This window comes from Phalacrocorax carbo, chromosome 15, assembly GCF_963921805.1.
Source record: "Phalacrocorax carbo chromosome 15, bPhaCar2.1, whole genome shotgun sequence".
Classification (NCBI taxonomy): domain Eukaryota; kingdom Metazoa; phylum Chordata; class Aves; order Suliformes; family Phalacrocoracidae; genus Phalacrocorax; species Phalacrocorax carbo.
Window position 1 is genome coordinate 12,947,660 of NC_087527.1, and position 14,575 is coordinate 12,962,234.

At 38.8% G+C, this 14,575-nt stretch overlaps 1 protein-coding gene across 4 annotated transcripts in view; it reads left to right on the forward strand.

The window, feature by feature from the left end:
- The window catches only part of ADGRD1 (adhesion G protein-coupled receptor D1), a 158,017-nt gene that overhangs the window by 18,144 nt on the left and 125,298 nt on the right, over positions 1–14,575 (forward strand). For all 4 annotated transcript variants that reach the window (XM_064466444.1, XM_064466445.1, XM_064466443.1 and 1 more), the window contains 7 exons: positions 1,094–1,348; positions 4,843–4,907; positions 5,674–5,829; positions 8,636–8,695; positions 9,959–10,076; positions 11,001–11,111; positions 12,849–12,924. In XM_064466444.1, coding sequence (XP_064322514.1) covers positions 1,094–1,348; positions 4,843–4,907; positions 5,674–5,829; positions 8,636–8,695; positions 9,959–10,076; positions 11,001–11,111; positions 12,849–12,924 — 841 coding nt within the window. The remainder of the gene's footprint in view (positions 1–1,093; positions 1,349–4,842; positions 4,908–5,673; positions 5,830–8,635; positions 8,696–9,958; positions 10,077–11,000; positions 11,112–12,848; positions 12,925–14,575) is intronic.

A 14,575-nucleotide genomic window follows, 5' to 3' on the forward strand; every position in this document is an offset into this window, starting at 1 on the left:
GAAGTGGATATATAAAAATAGCTACAGAGCTCTGTGCTCAAGAATTCTCTTGATGGGGGGAGAGAGGCATTAAGTATGAACTGAAAAAAACAGTGATATTGTATTATAGAATAGTTGCTGTTCAGTAACAGCCCTCAGACCCAACTTGCAGTTGTTTCTGAAGTGGAATTCTTATTGACATCTATAGATTAATGAGCGCTTAGGCGAAACATGAGCGAAGAATGCAGGTTAATCCCTGACATTTCTCAGTATATTCTAAAACTGGATACGCGTGCTGTCCTCTGCTGCCTCCTAAATTAAGACTTCATTTGGTAACTATCTAACTGGGTGTTTAGGGCTTTGGTCATTTTGTTATCTGTTGAGTGTCAAGTTTTGTATGCCGTGGCATAGTATTAATAAACATTTTGGTATATCACATATCTTACTGCTTCTGTCTAAACTGTGTGTTGCTGGGGAGCGGTATTACCTAGCGACTGGAACAAATTTAGGCCTTCTAGAAATGCCAATGACAGTTACTAAACCTTTTCTTGCCTTAATTTGACTACTTGTACATTGCTGAAATAGGACTTTCTCACCTCATAGTAGCGGAGTTTTATAAAGCTTAATAAATCTGTTTAGAAATCTTATTCTAAGAGAAAAGCTGCTAAATGTAAGAATAATTCACACATTTGTGGATTACCCAGTTCAAGTGAAAATTAATATTATGTTTTCAGCCTCTCAGGTACAACAAAAAAGCGGTGGCAACTTTTAATTAGTCCGTCTGCTTGTTCTCCGGTTCTTACAGTCTTTATGAGTTCGAGGCAGTATTGAAGAGACTTCAAATCTTGGCCAATAATACTTAGCAAGTGTAATTTATGAAACTGCAGTGAGCCCAAGTAAGAGTTCAGACAAAAGCTAACAGGCATTCTGCCAAAGTGTGGGCTTCCCCGTGGGTATAAAGATTAATATACATGACATCAGCATTCCATAATTCACTCTCAGCACTTCCTATACAGCTCTATAGCATCGCACAAGTCAGCAAAACTTTCTGAACAGGAAAGACTCTAAATGGAATTGATTCATGGATTTTGCTGTGACTTTTAATGTTTTGCAGGTCCTTATTGGACTCATATTCTCTTTACTTGGAAATCAAGAGAAGGACTGAAAGTCTACGTCAATGGAACTCTGAACACAACTGATCCAGATGGGAAAGTTTTCTATGATTATGGAGACCCCAGTGCAAATCTACTGACTGGGACAGAGCGGGACCAAACCAAGCGCTATGTGAATGGGGCATTTGATGAATTTATTATATGGGAAAGGGCACTCACCCCCAATGAAATTGAGCAGTACTTTACAGCTGCTATTGGTGAGTATATGCACTGTTGTCAAAATGAATCTTCTGTAAACATGCTGACTTCAGAATGTTTGCTGTGTAGGATTTGTGTTCATTTTACATCTTTCAGCTACTGAACATAATTTTTAGAGGCAGAAGAAGTCAGGTATGAATGTCACTGAAACGCCCAGTTGTCTTTGGATGTGCAGCCTTTTTATCCTATGTTCTAGCTCCTTTTAAAAATGTCACAAAAGATTACCAAGACCTGAAGTATCCAGCCATTGTTATGTCCCCTAGGATCAGGAGAAGAGGAGCAATAATTAGACTTGAGGCAGAGCAGGATTAGGAAAGACTGACTCCAGATTTCTATCTTGCGCTCTGGTTGTTGTGTAACTTAGAGCCAAGTCACTCGGCGTATTCCTGCAGATGTAGCTAATAATGGTTCTCTCTCCAGTTCCTGACATGATAAAACCTATTAACTCATGTATACTTGTGAACTAGAAAAAAAACATATCAGCTGAAATGTAATACAAAAGGTGAAGAATCGAATTAGAACAAAGACTTAGACTGGTTTACTGCCCTGTCAGTTGTTCTATGGATCTTTATTATAAACTTTTCACTACAAGACAGGCTGTTGCTATTAAGAGCTTGTGTGTGAGTAGCAATTAGAAAACATCCATCCCGGGAATAAAGCTATTGGGCATCTGGAACATTTGGCTTTGCTGGCAGTTTCCCTGCTTTCATTTATTCTTACTAGGTTACTGAGAGCTAAAGCAGTTACACCCATAACTTTGTGCTTTTAAACCCATGGGAACCATTTTCACAACAGAAACTCTTTGAATAACACAGATCTTCCGATGAGACCCTGGAAACGAGAATGTGTGTGTTTGTGACTTCCAGGTTTGATTATAGCAATCAAATATGTAAAAAAATGTATTTTTTCAAAAAAGAAAATATAAACTAGTTTATGTAGGACTGAAGTCACTGAAAAAGAAACCCCTCCATCTAGTTTGTGTATATACATTTGCTTTGCCACACAAATAATGGAAATGGCACTCACATTTTTTATTTTAAAACCTTTTTATTTTTAAAAGTGATTCCTATGAAAGTCTTCAAAAATTCTGATTCAGAGAGTATTCATTTGATACAGGAAATAGTTTTAAAATCTTTAAAAAAAAGTTTTATTAGCTTTATAATGTTTATAATGGATATGTTGGAAAAAATGCTATTTTATTTGGCTGTTGTATCTTTCACAACACTCTAGGGTTACTATAACACTATCCAACCCAAAGCTACCATAAATCACATTCTTTGATGTAGTGTAACTCAAGAAGAATGTTATGTTGCTAAACTCCAGAGCAGATTTTCAAATTGACCTGATCCATCTATATGTGTGCCCTGTTTCACTGTCAGAGAAGTATGACTTACACAAAGCCAAAGAGAACTCTTCCCCCGCCCCGAATTCTTGTGAACTCACAGCAACCATCCTCCGAAGCCCTCCACCCTCCCACCTTCACTCTAACAAATAATCAAGGCATCATGAAAAGCTCTTTCCACGAATGCAAATCCTGTTCAGGACTTAAGTTTCAACTTCGCTCCTATATATTTTGGTTTGCAAAGAGTCTTCCTGGGGCTCAGATTACCTGGTTGCTGGACGTTATTGCTTGTAGCTAGCTTTTGGAAATCTGCAGAAAAAGTTGGGCCCTTGGATTCTGCTAAATTCTAAGTCTTTAAGGAGTTGTACACAATTTTGCCTGATTTTTAGAAGGCTGTATAGCAGACTCCCTGATTTACACATTGAGATGTTCATGCTGTGAGCTTTTGTGACTTTACTGCAATTTGCATGACATTAGGTGCTCACAGGCTTTCAGGGTCACCTGGAACTATCAATTTTCTGTGAAAAATAAATTTCTAATCTCTTAATAGAAAGTGAAGCTTGATGTGTGTTTTCTAGGGGCTTAGGAATTAAACCATAAAGGGATGCCGGGTGTGTGTGTGTGTGTATATATATGTATTTTTTGTAAATGTGAAGAATTTCAAGCCAATATTATTTCAAGGTGCTCAGGTGATTTGGAGCACTTGAGAAAAGTGGAGTACTTAATTTTTTGCTTTTTCCTTCAAAGTAGTGGACGGATGAAGTTAGAACATTCTCAGAGGAAGCAATGGATATTATAATAGTAATAAACATAGTAAACAAAAGTTATTCTTGGTATCTATTTATTGACTTTGGAGGACATAAAGCAGGGTTGAAGCTGGGCTGATGTGGTTCGGCATAAGAAAAGGACAGCCTGTTTTTTAATAGAATGAACAGTCATGTTCCTTCTGGATCCATGAGAAAAATGTGTCCTATATATGCAACTACTCTTTGATTGGGCTGAAATACCACCCTCCTGGCAAATATAAATTCTTGGTAAGACATAGATTAGAAGAAAATTTTATTTCTTTCACAAATGACCAATAAATCCCTTTGCACAGAGAGCAATCGATATTTTTAAAATGGAGCAACTGGAAACCATCCAAAACTGAGTTTATTCTTTCTGTCTCGACAAATCATTTATGACATGCTCATATGGTAATTTTCAACAGATAGAGTGCTAGTGGGCGACGTTTATTAGTAAAGCCTGTCGGATTAATAGCAACCTCGCTGTGCTTGAAATCAACTTACAAACACCTAATGGAGACGTCACCTATAATATGCTCAAGCTACTAATGAAAGCTGTTTTGACTCCTTGACCCCTGTTATTTGTTTTATGCAAAACTAGCGTGCCCCAAAGCTTTAGGATACCACCATTTCTACCAACGTTCTTTCATCTGAGGGTGCCTTAGCTTTGCTGCAAGCAATGAAAGTATTTCCATTGGCTTTGAATATTTCTTACAGTTTTTTATAATGTGGAAAAGTCTTTCTGAGCTTGCCTTCATGGGTGTGATTTTATTTGGCACTTAAGCCATTTAGACTCAAGATATAGGTAACATTAACATTTGGAGATCATAGCTGAGACTTGAGTCTCATTTTTTTCCAGTGTCTGTATGTTTCCAGTCCTACTTTATCACATACACAGAAATACAGCACGGTCATATATGGAATTGTCAGAAGTGCCTACAGATTATTATGTATTTTTGATAAGACATAGGGGTTTGGTTGTGGTTTTTTTTTTTTATTTTTCCATAAATATTTTGCATAAATGCTGGGGGAAGTGTTAGAAAAGGAAGACGGATGCCGACGTTTTAATTGTACAGTTGCCCTTTTTCAATTGAGATGTAACACCTGAAGCTTCCTGTTTGCAAACAAAGGTTTAAGTATTTAACACTTAGACTAAATTGCAAGGCTTCTATATATAAAGATGAGGAAATAAAATTGATGAGAGAATCAGTAAATAAAATGCCTTCAACAAGCCCGTGTAGCTACAGTGCTGCAAATAAGGAAAATACAGGGAAGAGCAAATACGCTGATTTGGGTTAGAACTGGTTCAACCTGCCGTGGGAATATCAGATTTGTTCACACTCTTTTGCGTGTGTATTTTCCCCAGGCGTGCAAGTTTTGCTTTCTTCAACGCTCCCATGGTCTGTGGTGACAACCACTGCAAAACCTGTGGTAAGACAGTCCTCATACCTCTTTTCTCTAATGTCAGAATGTGTATGTATTACTGAGTTACAGACCCTCCTCGCTTCACAGTTTTCATTAGTGGCGTGCAATTCCCCAATTATAAATGTTTTCAGATATGCATAGGGAGAATTTTTAACCACTCTGGGAAGATGGGAGTATTAAAGAACTCTTAATGTAGGGCAGATAAAGGAAATTCATTATTAAATAAAAATATTTTAAAAAAAAGGAAAAAATGTAGAAACTTATGAACTTTGAAGATATAGGACAATTAAAAAACACTTTGCTAATTTTTCCTCTTATATCCTTTCAAATTAGAAAAAAATTCCCACCACAATAACAAAACTAGTTTTCATCTGTTTAGTTAAATGCTTAATGAAAAAGATTTAATTAAAATTAATTTTTCATGTGCAGAATACATACAATTAGCTGTAATCCGCCTACATGCAATTAGCCGTTGCAGTATATTTTCACTTTCTTGCTCTCGGCAGTGTCAAAGTTCTATTAGTTTTCTTCTTGTTCACAGAGGCTTTCAGGAAACCACGGCAGATAGGACCCGAGCTGCTAATGAAAAAATGAAGCCGTGCCTGTTTATCCTGTTTATCCTATCTATTGATCCGTGTGCTTTCCTGTTCCCTTGGCTCCTGTGTGTAACCACAGGAGCCTGCTATGCCTCAAACTCCCTTTTGGGCTAAAACCAATAAATAACGAGTGCCGTATGGAATGACTTCTGATGAGTTGCATCTTGCCCCTGCAGCTCTCCACAAACGCCTATCGTCCCATCATAACTAATCTGACCGCGGAGAGAGGGAACCTCCGCTCCCCCAGCACCATGCTGGGCTACCTGGAGAACGTGTCCTTCAGCTTGCCCAACAAGTCCTTGTCAGAAAACACTGCTCTAAGCCTGACAGAGGTAAGAGTTTCTCACATCTGTGTGTGGAGCCAGATGACCCTGAAATTTCTCCAGAAGCTGGAGTATTGAATGCAGCTTTGAAAGTTTGTGCTGACTGCAGAAAATACATAGGAAAAAAGCAGTAGCTATGTTAGGGAGTAGCAGAAGGTGAGCTTCAACCACAGAAAATAGTTCGAAGATCTCATTATTTCTTGGGGATATTATTTAATATCCTGGAAGCATGACCACGTATCAAAAATAATTATTTAGTTGAGCAGGAAACAGAGGAGGAGAAAATAATTAGTTAATTTTTTTTCAGCTGCAAGGGAATCCAGTGAAGAATGCATAGTTCTGGAAAAAAAAGTCAGCATTTCTCTGCATGGCCCAGCTGATCCAAAATGCAGCAGAGCTTGACAGTCATCTGTCAGGTGCAGGACATAAAGGCGCTGTAATCAGAGTAGTGACAGCGGCAAAATGGGGGCAGGAGCTAACAGCAAACCAGCTCGGGCGCAGGGAGCGCTCCGGCTGTGGCCGTACCAGTCTGGCCCCGGGTCACTGCCCCAGTATAAACTTGTAACTTATCTTTGAGATTCACGCCTGCACTGAGGGTTTAAAAGTTATCCCTTATTGCTGTCTGCCCTACCTTTCGTTAGCATTTATTGCTCCTGTAGCAAGCAGAGGGCAAGCTGTGCCTCTCCTCCGGCCTCTGTTTTGCCTTTTTCTTGCTGGAGTCTGTGACGGCAGAGGCACACGCCCTGCTCTGCCAGCTCTGTGTCGCGGGAGGAAAGCTGTGGGAAGGGGCCTGCTTGTGGTGGTGCTGTCCTTAGCTTTTGCGAGTCAAGAGCTTTACCTTGCACCGGGTGCCAATCACAGCCAGGACTCCTGTGTAGATGTATTGCAAACCTCCCCTGAAACTGGTTCATGGAAAGATCAGGTTCAAAGCTTAACTGAGTAATTTATTATTAAGCTAATCCAGAAAGGAAAAAAGGAAAAGAAAAGATAAAAAAAAAAAAAAAAGAAAAAAAGAGAAGAGAAGGCGTTTTCTGCAGTCTGAGCTGAGGACAGGGGGTCATGTTCTGCTAACATAAAGTTAGCCTTCTGTAAAACGATGGGCCTCTAATTCCCTGATTTCAGCAGGCTAGAAAGCTATTATTACAGTAATCAGCTCTGGCCTCACTAGTGATTGTTCCTTCAAGCCTGTGGGTAATACCAGGGTGACAAGGATTATTTACTCAGACCAACAAAATAAATAAATGCTTCTGAAAACTACATGGACAGCAATTGATAGTTTGTGTTAAAAGCTTAGCATTTGCAAACTGTAAAGCTTGGATTTCATGGATCTCGGTTTAATAGGTAGCAAAAACCCTTCCAAAAAGCTCTAATACATTGTTTCCTTTGTTTTGCTGAAAATTTTGTGTGGGCTCTAAATTGAAAAAGGAACATCATCCTGTCAGATGTCGTACCTGTTTCCCACATCATTTCAGTTGCCATTTGGTTGCTCATTCATGCTATCTGATGCTGCTTTGTGCGCCGTGAAAGCGATTTGCAGGCAGAAATGTGGGACGTGATTATCTTTAGCAAAGCTATTTTGGGAAGTAAACACCAGAGAGTCCTGATCATACACAGAGACTCTGTCATTTGCCTGATTGATGGTTAGGCTTTGTATTGTGTGCAGCTAATTCCCTGAAAGGCACGCACTGAGCATGCATGCTATTTTCTGTAAAGTTATCTCTGTCCTGATTGTCATATGCCTCACAGCACAAAAAAAATTTAAGTGATGTGCAATAAACTTTCAGATTACTGACACACATTCATAATGCATTGCGGCCGGCAGTTCTGACTTGTGTTTTCTGTTACAACACCAGTCTGCTCCGTGGCCCCAGCGCTCCTGCTTTCCCTCCCTTTCCAGTGGTCTAACACATCCTTTGCGGAGTAATTCTGGAGTGATGCTGTGCCCTGACAAGAGATACTCATTGAATGCTCTGGGCAACTTGGGCTGGGTCCTGGGTTTAGCATCTGTACACGCCTGGTGGAAATCACCCCTGAATGTTTGAGGGGGGCTGCAAGGTTTGTGCTGCCCAAAAGTAAGCTCATCTAGCAGAGCTCCGGCACTGCCCTGTGTATTATGGCTTGTAAAATTATGCTCAGACAAGTCCTGCAGCTTTCTTCCACATTTCTCAGTGGAACTTTTCTATATTCAGCTGATGTTTGTAAGACGTTTTAACAGAGAAGTTTAAGCAGGAGATGTGGGGTTTTTTCATTTCATTTTCTGTGCTCCCTTTACCCCTCCTTCTATTTGTCTTCATCAGTAAGACTCCTTAGGGCAGGGACCGTATCATGCTGAGCCCTTGCACAGTGCCCACCATGACAGATCTTGACCTCAAAAACAACCTTTAAGTGCAAAAGTTAAGCAGACAATAAATTGTAGAAGTAATGGGACCCAGATATTTACCTAGTGCTGTTGAAATATGTAGTCATCTATGACTAAAAGAGGTATTAATGTCATCCGAGTCTAGATAAAATGGGAGAATTTATTCACTTTAGTCTCAGTTCCACTCTTGTCACCTCAGCTGAGTATAATGATTGCAGTTTGGGAGTTTCGCAGTGGTGTTCCTTTTAATAAATAAACTATTACTTTAAAATGTCACCATACAGAACATGATGAGAGTGCTGGCAGGTAGAGATGAATCTGTGACTTGAATGAAAATGGGCTTGCCATCTTAAAATAAATCTAAGAAAATCCTAGCAGAGATCTGCCTTGGATCCTTACCAGGAGATGCAGCTGATTAATAAATAATCAAATAACATAGTTTTATTTATCGTTTAGGCATTTTTAAAAGCTGTTGAAGACTTTCTGTTACTGCCCAACTGGATTGATGTACCAGAGGTAAGACAAATGGCCTTAGATTTCTAGGTTACTTCGGTTGCATAATTTCATGTGGATAGCAAGGAAACTGGTTGCCTCTATTATTCTTCTTGTTAGGCCTTTTTTGGCAGTATGACTTATTTATTTTCTCATACGCCCCTTTCATATTTGCAGTAAAGACCCACAGGCAGAACAATGATGTAATTTTCTTTTATAATGTGTTTTTGAGCATTAGAATAAGGGAACTTTAACTGGTCCGGTTCCACATATTTCAGGGTGAATAAAACAAAATTGTATTTATAAAATAACAGATATTGTCACTAAAGTAAGTGGTTAATCCCTTCTTTTTTAGCTCTGAGCTTTGATATTTAAAAGTTTTATTTGTTTTGTAGACTGATATTTTTCAATGCACATGGAATATGTGGTAGTGCCTACCTGTTTAGTGAACTGAAGCTGTGAGAGAGATTAAAACTAATACAGGGAGAAGTAACTTGTATGAATGTTCTTTCTCTTCTAGTCTACTTTTTAGAGTGCAGAGAAATACTTGCAGGAAGAACCCAGGAGTTTCCTGAGATTTTTGTTTGAATGTTAAGGGATCACATAGTTCACAACAGAGCTTTTAAACTGAGAGAAGGAGAGGCTGAAATAAATGAAGGTCTCACTGAAGCCTAAAATGCTTTTAGGATAAAAAGATGTCTAACTGATTTAAGTTCTTAGCCTAAAATCCTTGATCATCTCTGATGTGAATATATTTCATATAAAATACATTTCATTTTTATTGAAACATGCATTCACTCTGAGACTTCATGGATCAAGTTTCAACCTGGAGGGTTGTTTTCCAGGAGACATATAAACATTTTGAAAGTAGCTTTATATTGGGGATCATTTCAATAAAGATGAAAGAAAGGCCTAACTGTAGTGTCCCAGCTTATGTTCCAATAAAGGTCTGATACCAGTCTTTATATATAGTCAAAGTAATCTGCTCAGTTCTTGGCCTCATTCTGCTGAATCCTGAGCATAACTGACTGTCTAATGCTGGTGGGATCAGAGAGTCATTTGGAGGCATTCTATAATACATAGTATTTTATAAGGTCAGGCTCTGGGTGGCATCAGTTTGTGTAACGTTTTGTCCACTATATGTGGAAAAGGTTGTGGAGAAAGTCACATTTGACTTTGGACAGCTGAATGATGAGTCACACAGGAATTTAATGTGGCACCTTGGCATTTTGTGCTATGAACTGCAATTTCGGTTGTTGTAGAGCCTTTTCTTTCTTCGTCCCCCAGACCACTCACGTATCTGGAAGTTTAATTCAAACTATTGACAGTGTGATGGCTCATATGACGCGCAACCTGGATGAAAACGCGTTACCTTTAACTGTTGAGGGCACGTCATCTGTGGCAGGTAGGATTTAGCAGAAATGTTCTCTCTGGACTGTCTGGGTGTCCTAAATGCTTCTGTGCTTGCAGCCCCTCCTTTGCCCACATGAAAGAGGAAATCAAACCTGATAATTTTCTCTTTTTGAATACAAAACAGTGTTTCTGTTGTAGAAAAGGTGACTGTTCAGTTAGTCCAGAGGTAATCAGCTCTGTACTTGAACTTCGTGAGGTTATTTGGGGAGGGATTTAGAATATGAATTCTATGAAATTAATCTAGTAATACTATACTATACTAAAAGGCAGTTAAAGAGCCTAGAGCTCTTATGCAGCACTTCGAAGCTGCAGATGTCTGGATGCTACAAAACCTCCATTTTGCAAGGTTTTTTGCAAGGGGTTGCAAATAATACATACAGTTTTGATCTTTTAGGAGAATTTTACTTTACTGCTGTTTAGCATCCTAGCACCCTAATGTCATCTGTGTCTTTGGGTGCTACAGGTAGCAAAGGTAATTTATCTGTTCTGGTGTTCTGCTCTGCCCTGCTGAGGCGGGTGCAAATAACCTGAGCAGTCACCAGTACCATTAATCACTGCACGTACTCTCTTGAACACTGGTGCTCTCAAATGGAGCAGTGGAGGTCTGAAATAATGCCTTCAAATGTCAGTGGAGGAGTGTGTTATCAATCTGTTTTGCTTGCCCTGGTAAGCTCAGTTTTTGAGCATGGGTGAAGTGATCCATGGTGTATTAACAGTGTGCGTACCACCTCCTCTGTCATAAAGGAATCAGATATAAAAGGCAATTTTATACTTGGAGAATTTACTGTATTTTCTGCAAACATCTGGGGTTTTAAATTCAAGACTTGCAATAGCTATTAGGGAAGTCTAGTTAAATAGTCAAGTAGGTTGTAGAGGCTATTGATTTTATCATATTTTTGTTTGGGTTATCACACAGATTACAGCTTGGTCAAAATGCATCCTCAGACTCTGAATTTGTCCCACTATCGATTTCCATCTCAAGGACAGAGTTATATTTCCATTCCCAGTGAAGCTTTCCATGAAAAAGGTAAGGAAAATTCTAAGGGGATGAACACAGTCATATAAACAGGGTATCCAAAAATGAGTTTTCTTGAAAACAGGTTTTGGTTTGCTTTATTTCTCCAAGTACCTGATTTGATCACTGTTGATCACACTGGCTCTAAAGAAGCATCAGTTTTCCTGTCACACTAATTATTTATCAATGTGGTAGAATTTTCATATTACTTGAATTAATCTTGAATAATACAGTGAGGCCACAGAGACTGAAGCCATTAAATTTTGGCATCTTTTTACATCAGAGAAGCCATAATTTCATAAACTATTTTTAATCATCTGAATTGGTTATTTTTAAGAAATTCCAGGATGTCAGATCAGGTATTACTTATCCTTTCCTGCAGAATCAATATCGAAATGTTGTATGAAATTAAACTATAAAATTACAGGTTTAAGCAACAGCAGCTACAGAAATAGAATGAAGATGTAAACTACAGTCAAGGCATAAAGGCAGAACTCAGAAATCCATACCTAGGCTAAAATTTTAACAATCTCAAAAGCAAGGTATGGCAAAAATCTGAAGCTTTAGTCAAGACTCAAAAATAAGGAGTTTGAAGTTATTTATATATGTTTTAATCAGGGATTGAAGGAACCTATGTACAAAAACATCTACCTGCATCCTCAAATCTTTGAAAATCTGATCTGTGTGCCCTAAATTACAATCCACCGTATTTACACACCCAGAGACCTTTCCACAGTCACCTCTGTCGAAGAAGGTTGGTCCCAATTCATAAAGTGTGAAGTTACCTGCGGATACCCTGCAGTGAGAAGTACCCTAATAATTACCCAACTGTCTACCTGATTTGCGATAACAGCTTTGTTTCTTTGCACTGGCAGGGGGTTCTGGCTGGGGACTACACTACAAGCGCTCTGAGGCTTGAATAACTATAATTGCAAACCCACTTGTAATGCCAAAAATAGCATGTGAGGGCACTTTTCCTTTTCCACTTATAAAGCCTTTCACTATACAGATTTTATTTTTTCCTTCAGAGCATTATAATGCTTGGATTCTGAAATGGTCCAGCCCATTGAATGTTTTACTCTTCCTTTTTTTCTTTTTTTCCCGTCTAAAGCTCACTTCCGAGTAGTTTCAGCCTTAGCCTTCAGGCCACACTTCTGCACTGTCCAAATGAGCTAACCTAAAAATTTATTATCCTACCTTAAACAGTTGATAGTATAAATACCGGAACCCAGCAAAAGGGATAGTGAAAGACATCTGTGTGACTGACACTTAGAAAATACTCATCTGTCTCTTCACACGGGTGCTGGGGAACCCATAAATACTTGGAGTGCAGGCAGCAAACGGACAACCAAAGTGGAAACCGGTCGCCTGTGTTCTGAGTTTCATAAACTGCCAGTTAATGTAGGTGGTGGTGCAGTAGCCTTGAGATTTCTGCAGCTCCCATTGCCTCTGGTATGTCGTGTGACCCTTTGTAGTGCGATGCCGGGGTTTTATAATTGGCAACTGATTAACAACTTATTTTGAAGTTCAGTTGCGCAGGATAGGTGTCCTTCTATTTTACTTTTGATATGTCTCCCGTGCCGTACTGCAAGATGTTCATACTTTTTCATTTACTTAAAAGAACAGTCAGAATTCTGATAAAGCAGAGACATAAAAGTCAACAGAGTCAAGGCTCTTAATTAACACGGAGTTTCAGGTCTAGGAGAGAAATGTCTTGCTTACAACTGTTGCTCTCTTCCCTTTCTGCAGCTTGGATTACCATTGTCGGCCTGCTTTACCATAACATGCACTATTTCTTTCATAATATCAACCCTATGGATACCAAGTAAGTATCTCAGACCTCTCATGCTGTAACAGCTTGTTTGTTACCTTAGTGATACACCTTTATAACAGTCGTGTCATTATCAGCTGTAAATAAATTACGAGCCATAATCATGATTCTGCAATATTGAGGACGTAGTCATTAACTAGAGAGAGATTAAAGCTTACATTAGATGTTTTACTTTATGTTGTAGTAAAATACATTCCCGTAGCAACATGTTTGTCTTTGTTGTCTCCTTCCATTCATCATATCTGGTATTAGAATTTCATAATTTTAATCTATCTCATAAGAGGAAATGACATATTTTGTCCTGACACACATAAAGATAAAGCTTGCACTAAATTGAAAACAGCAAGAAAACATAACATCCCTCTTTAGATAACATCTGAATCTTAATCCTGGAAACCTGTAAGGTAATTTTAGAACAGGACAGCAGGCAATGCTTTAAAGACCTTTTGTTTTATATGCTGAATCAATGAAATCATTAGCAGATAAGATGAAGTAAATGCAGCACTGCAGACCTCTCAGCAGTGCCGTTCCCCAGGGATTTTTGCAAGGCCATTCATGTAAATCCTTACACTCTCCTTTTAAGCTAGTATGACTTGATGTTTATATTTCACCTGCACTGGGGTACGTAGATGAGTTTATGCTGTCTCCCCATCTTTTCCAATGTGTAACTTTTCGGTGTGGTGTTTATGACAGCAGAAGGAAAGATGCAGCATTCAGTTGTTCGGAGCCTCAGGGATCGCCTCCCTTTCTTTACATACAGCTACATGGAAGGTCATGATTGCGGGAACTCATTTGTGAACTTCAGGGTATAAAAATCCTGGTTTATGACCAGATTGATCACACCGAGATAATCACACAGCTATTACTAAACCATTTTTAAATCAGGTAGCCGGTTGTACTGTTGTTTACCCCGCTCTCTCTCTCAAAAAAAGGCACTTAGCAGGTGTCTGTAAAGGAACCACGTCATTAATGTGCAATATTTCTTACTGACATGAAGAAATAGAGGCAATAATTTATGACAGCTTATGTTTTGCAAACAGGAGGATCAGTGCAATTTATTAAGATGATAAACTATAATCTCAACTTATCAAAGAGAGAAAGAGAATTAATATGGTCTTGACTTAGGTCAAAGTTTAGCAAACGAAATATGATTAAAGATGCTGCATAGTCATAGACTCTACAGCTCCTGGGGCGCTGATAGAGCAAAATTAAAGCGCTATGGCATCTTTGTTTATGTTATCTGAATTTTGTGGAATAGGACAACCTGGAGACTCGTTCCTGTTCCACTGTTCTGTATGTATTTTTATCACTCATTTTTGAGAAGGAAGGATGTGGCCCTGCTGCAGTGTTAAAGAGAAACACAAAGACACAGGAGAAGAAACGTCTCCTAGATTTCTGTAACTAATCCAAACTACTTGAACTGTTTGCAGTATGTAATGCACTACAGAATCACGTCTATAAAATTCTAGATGCAGATCTGTCCAAAACAGCTTCAAAAAAGCTAGTAATACAGGGAATGCTAGCTCTAGCAGTTTTCCTCTGTGGAATCAAACCCCAGGTATTCAAAAAATGTTTTAAAAATAAGCATGCAGTTCTCTCCTGCTTGGTTTTCTTTTTTGTGCTGTACTTTTGTAACTTTTTTGCT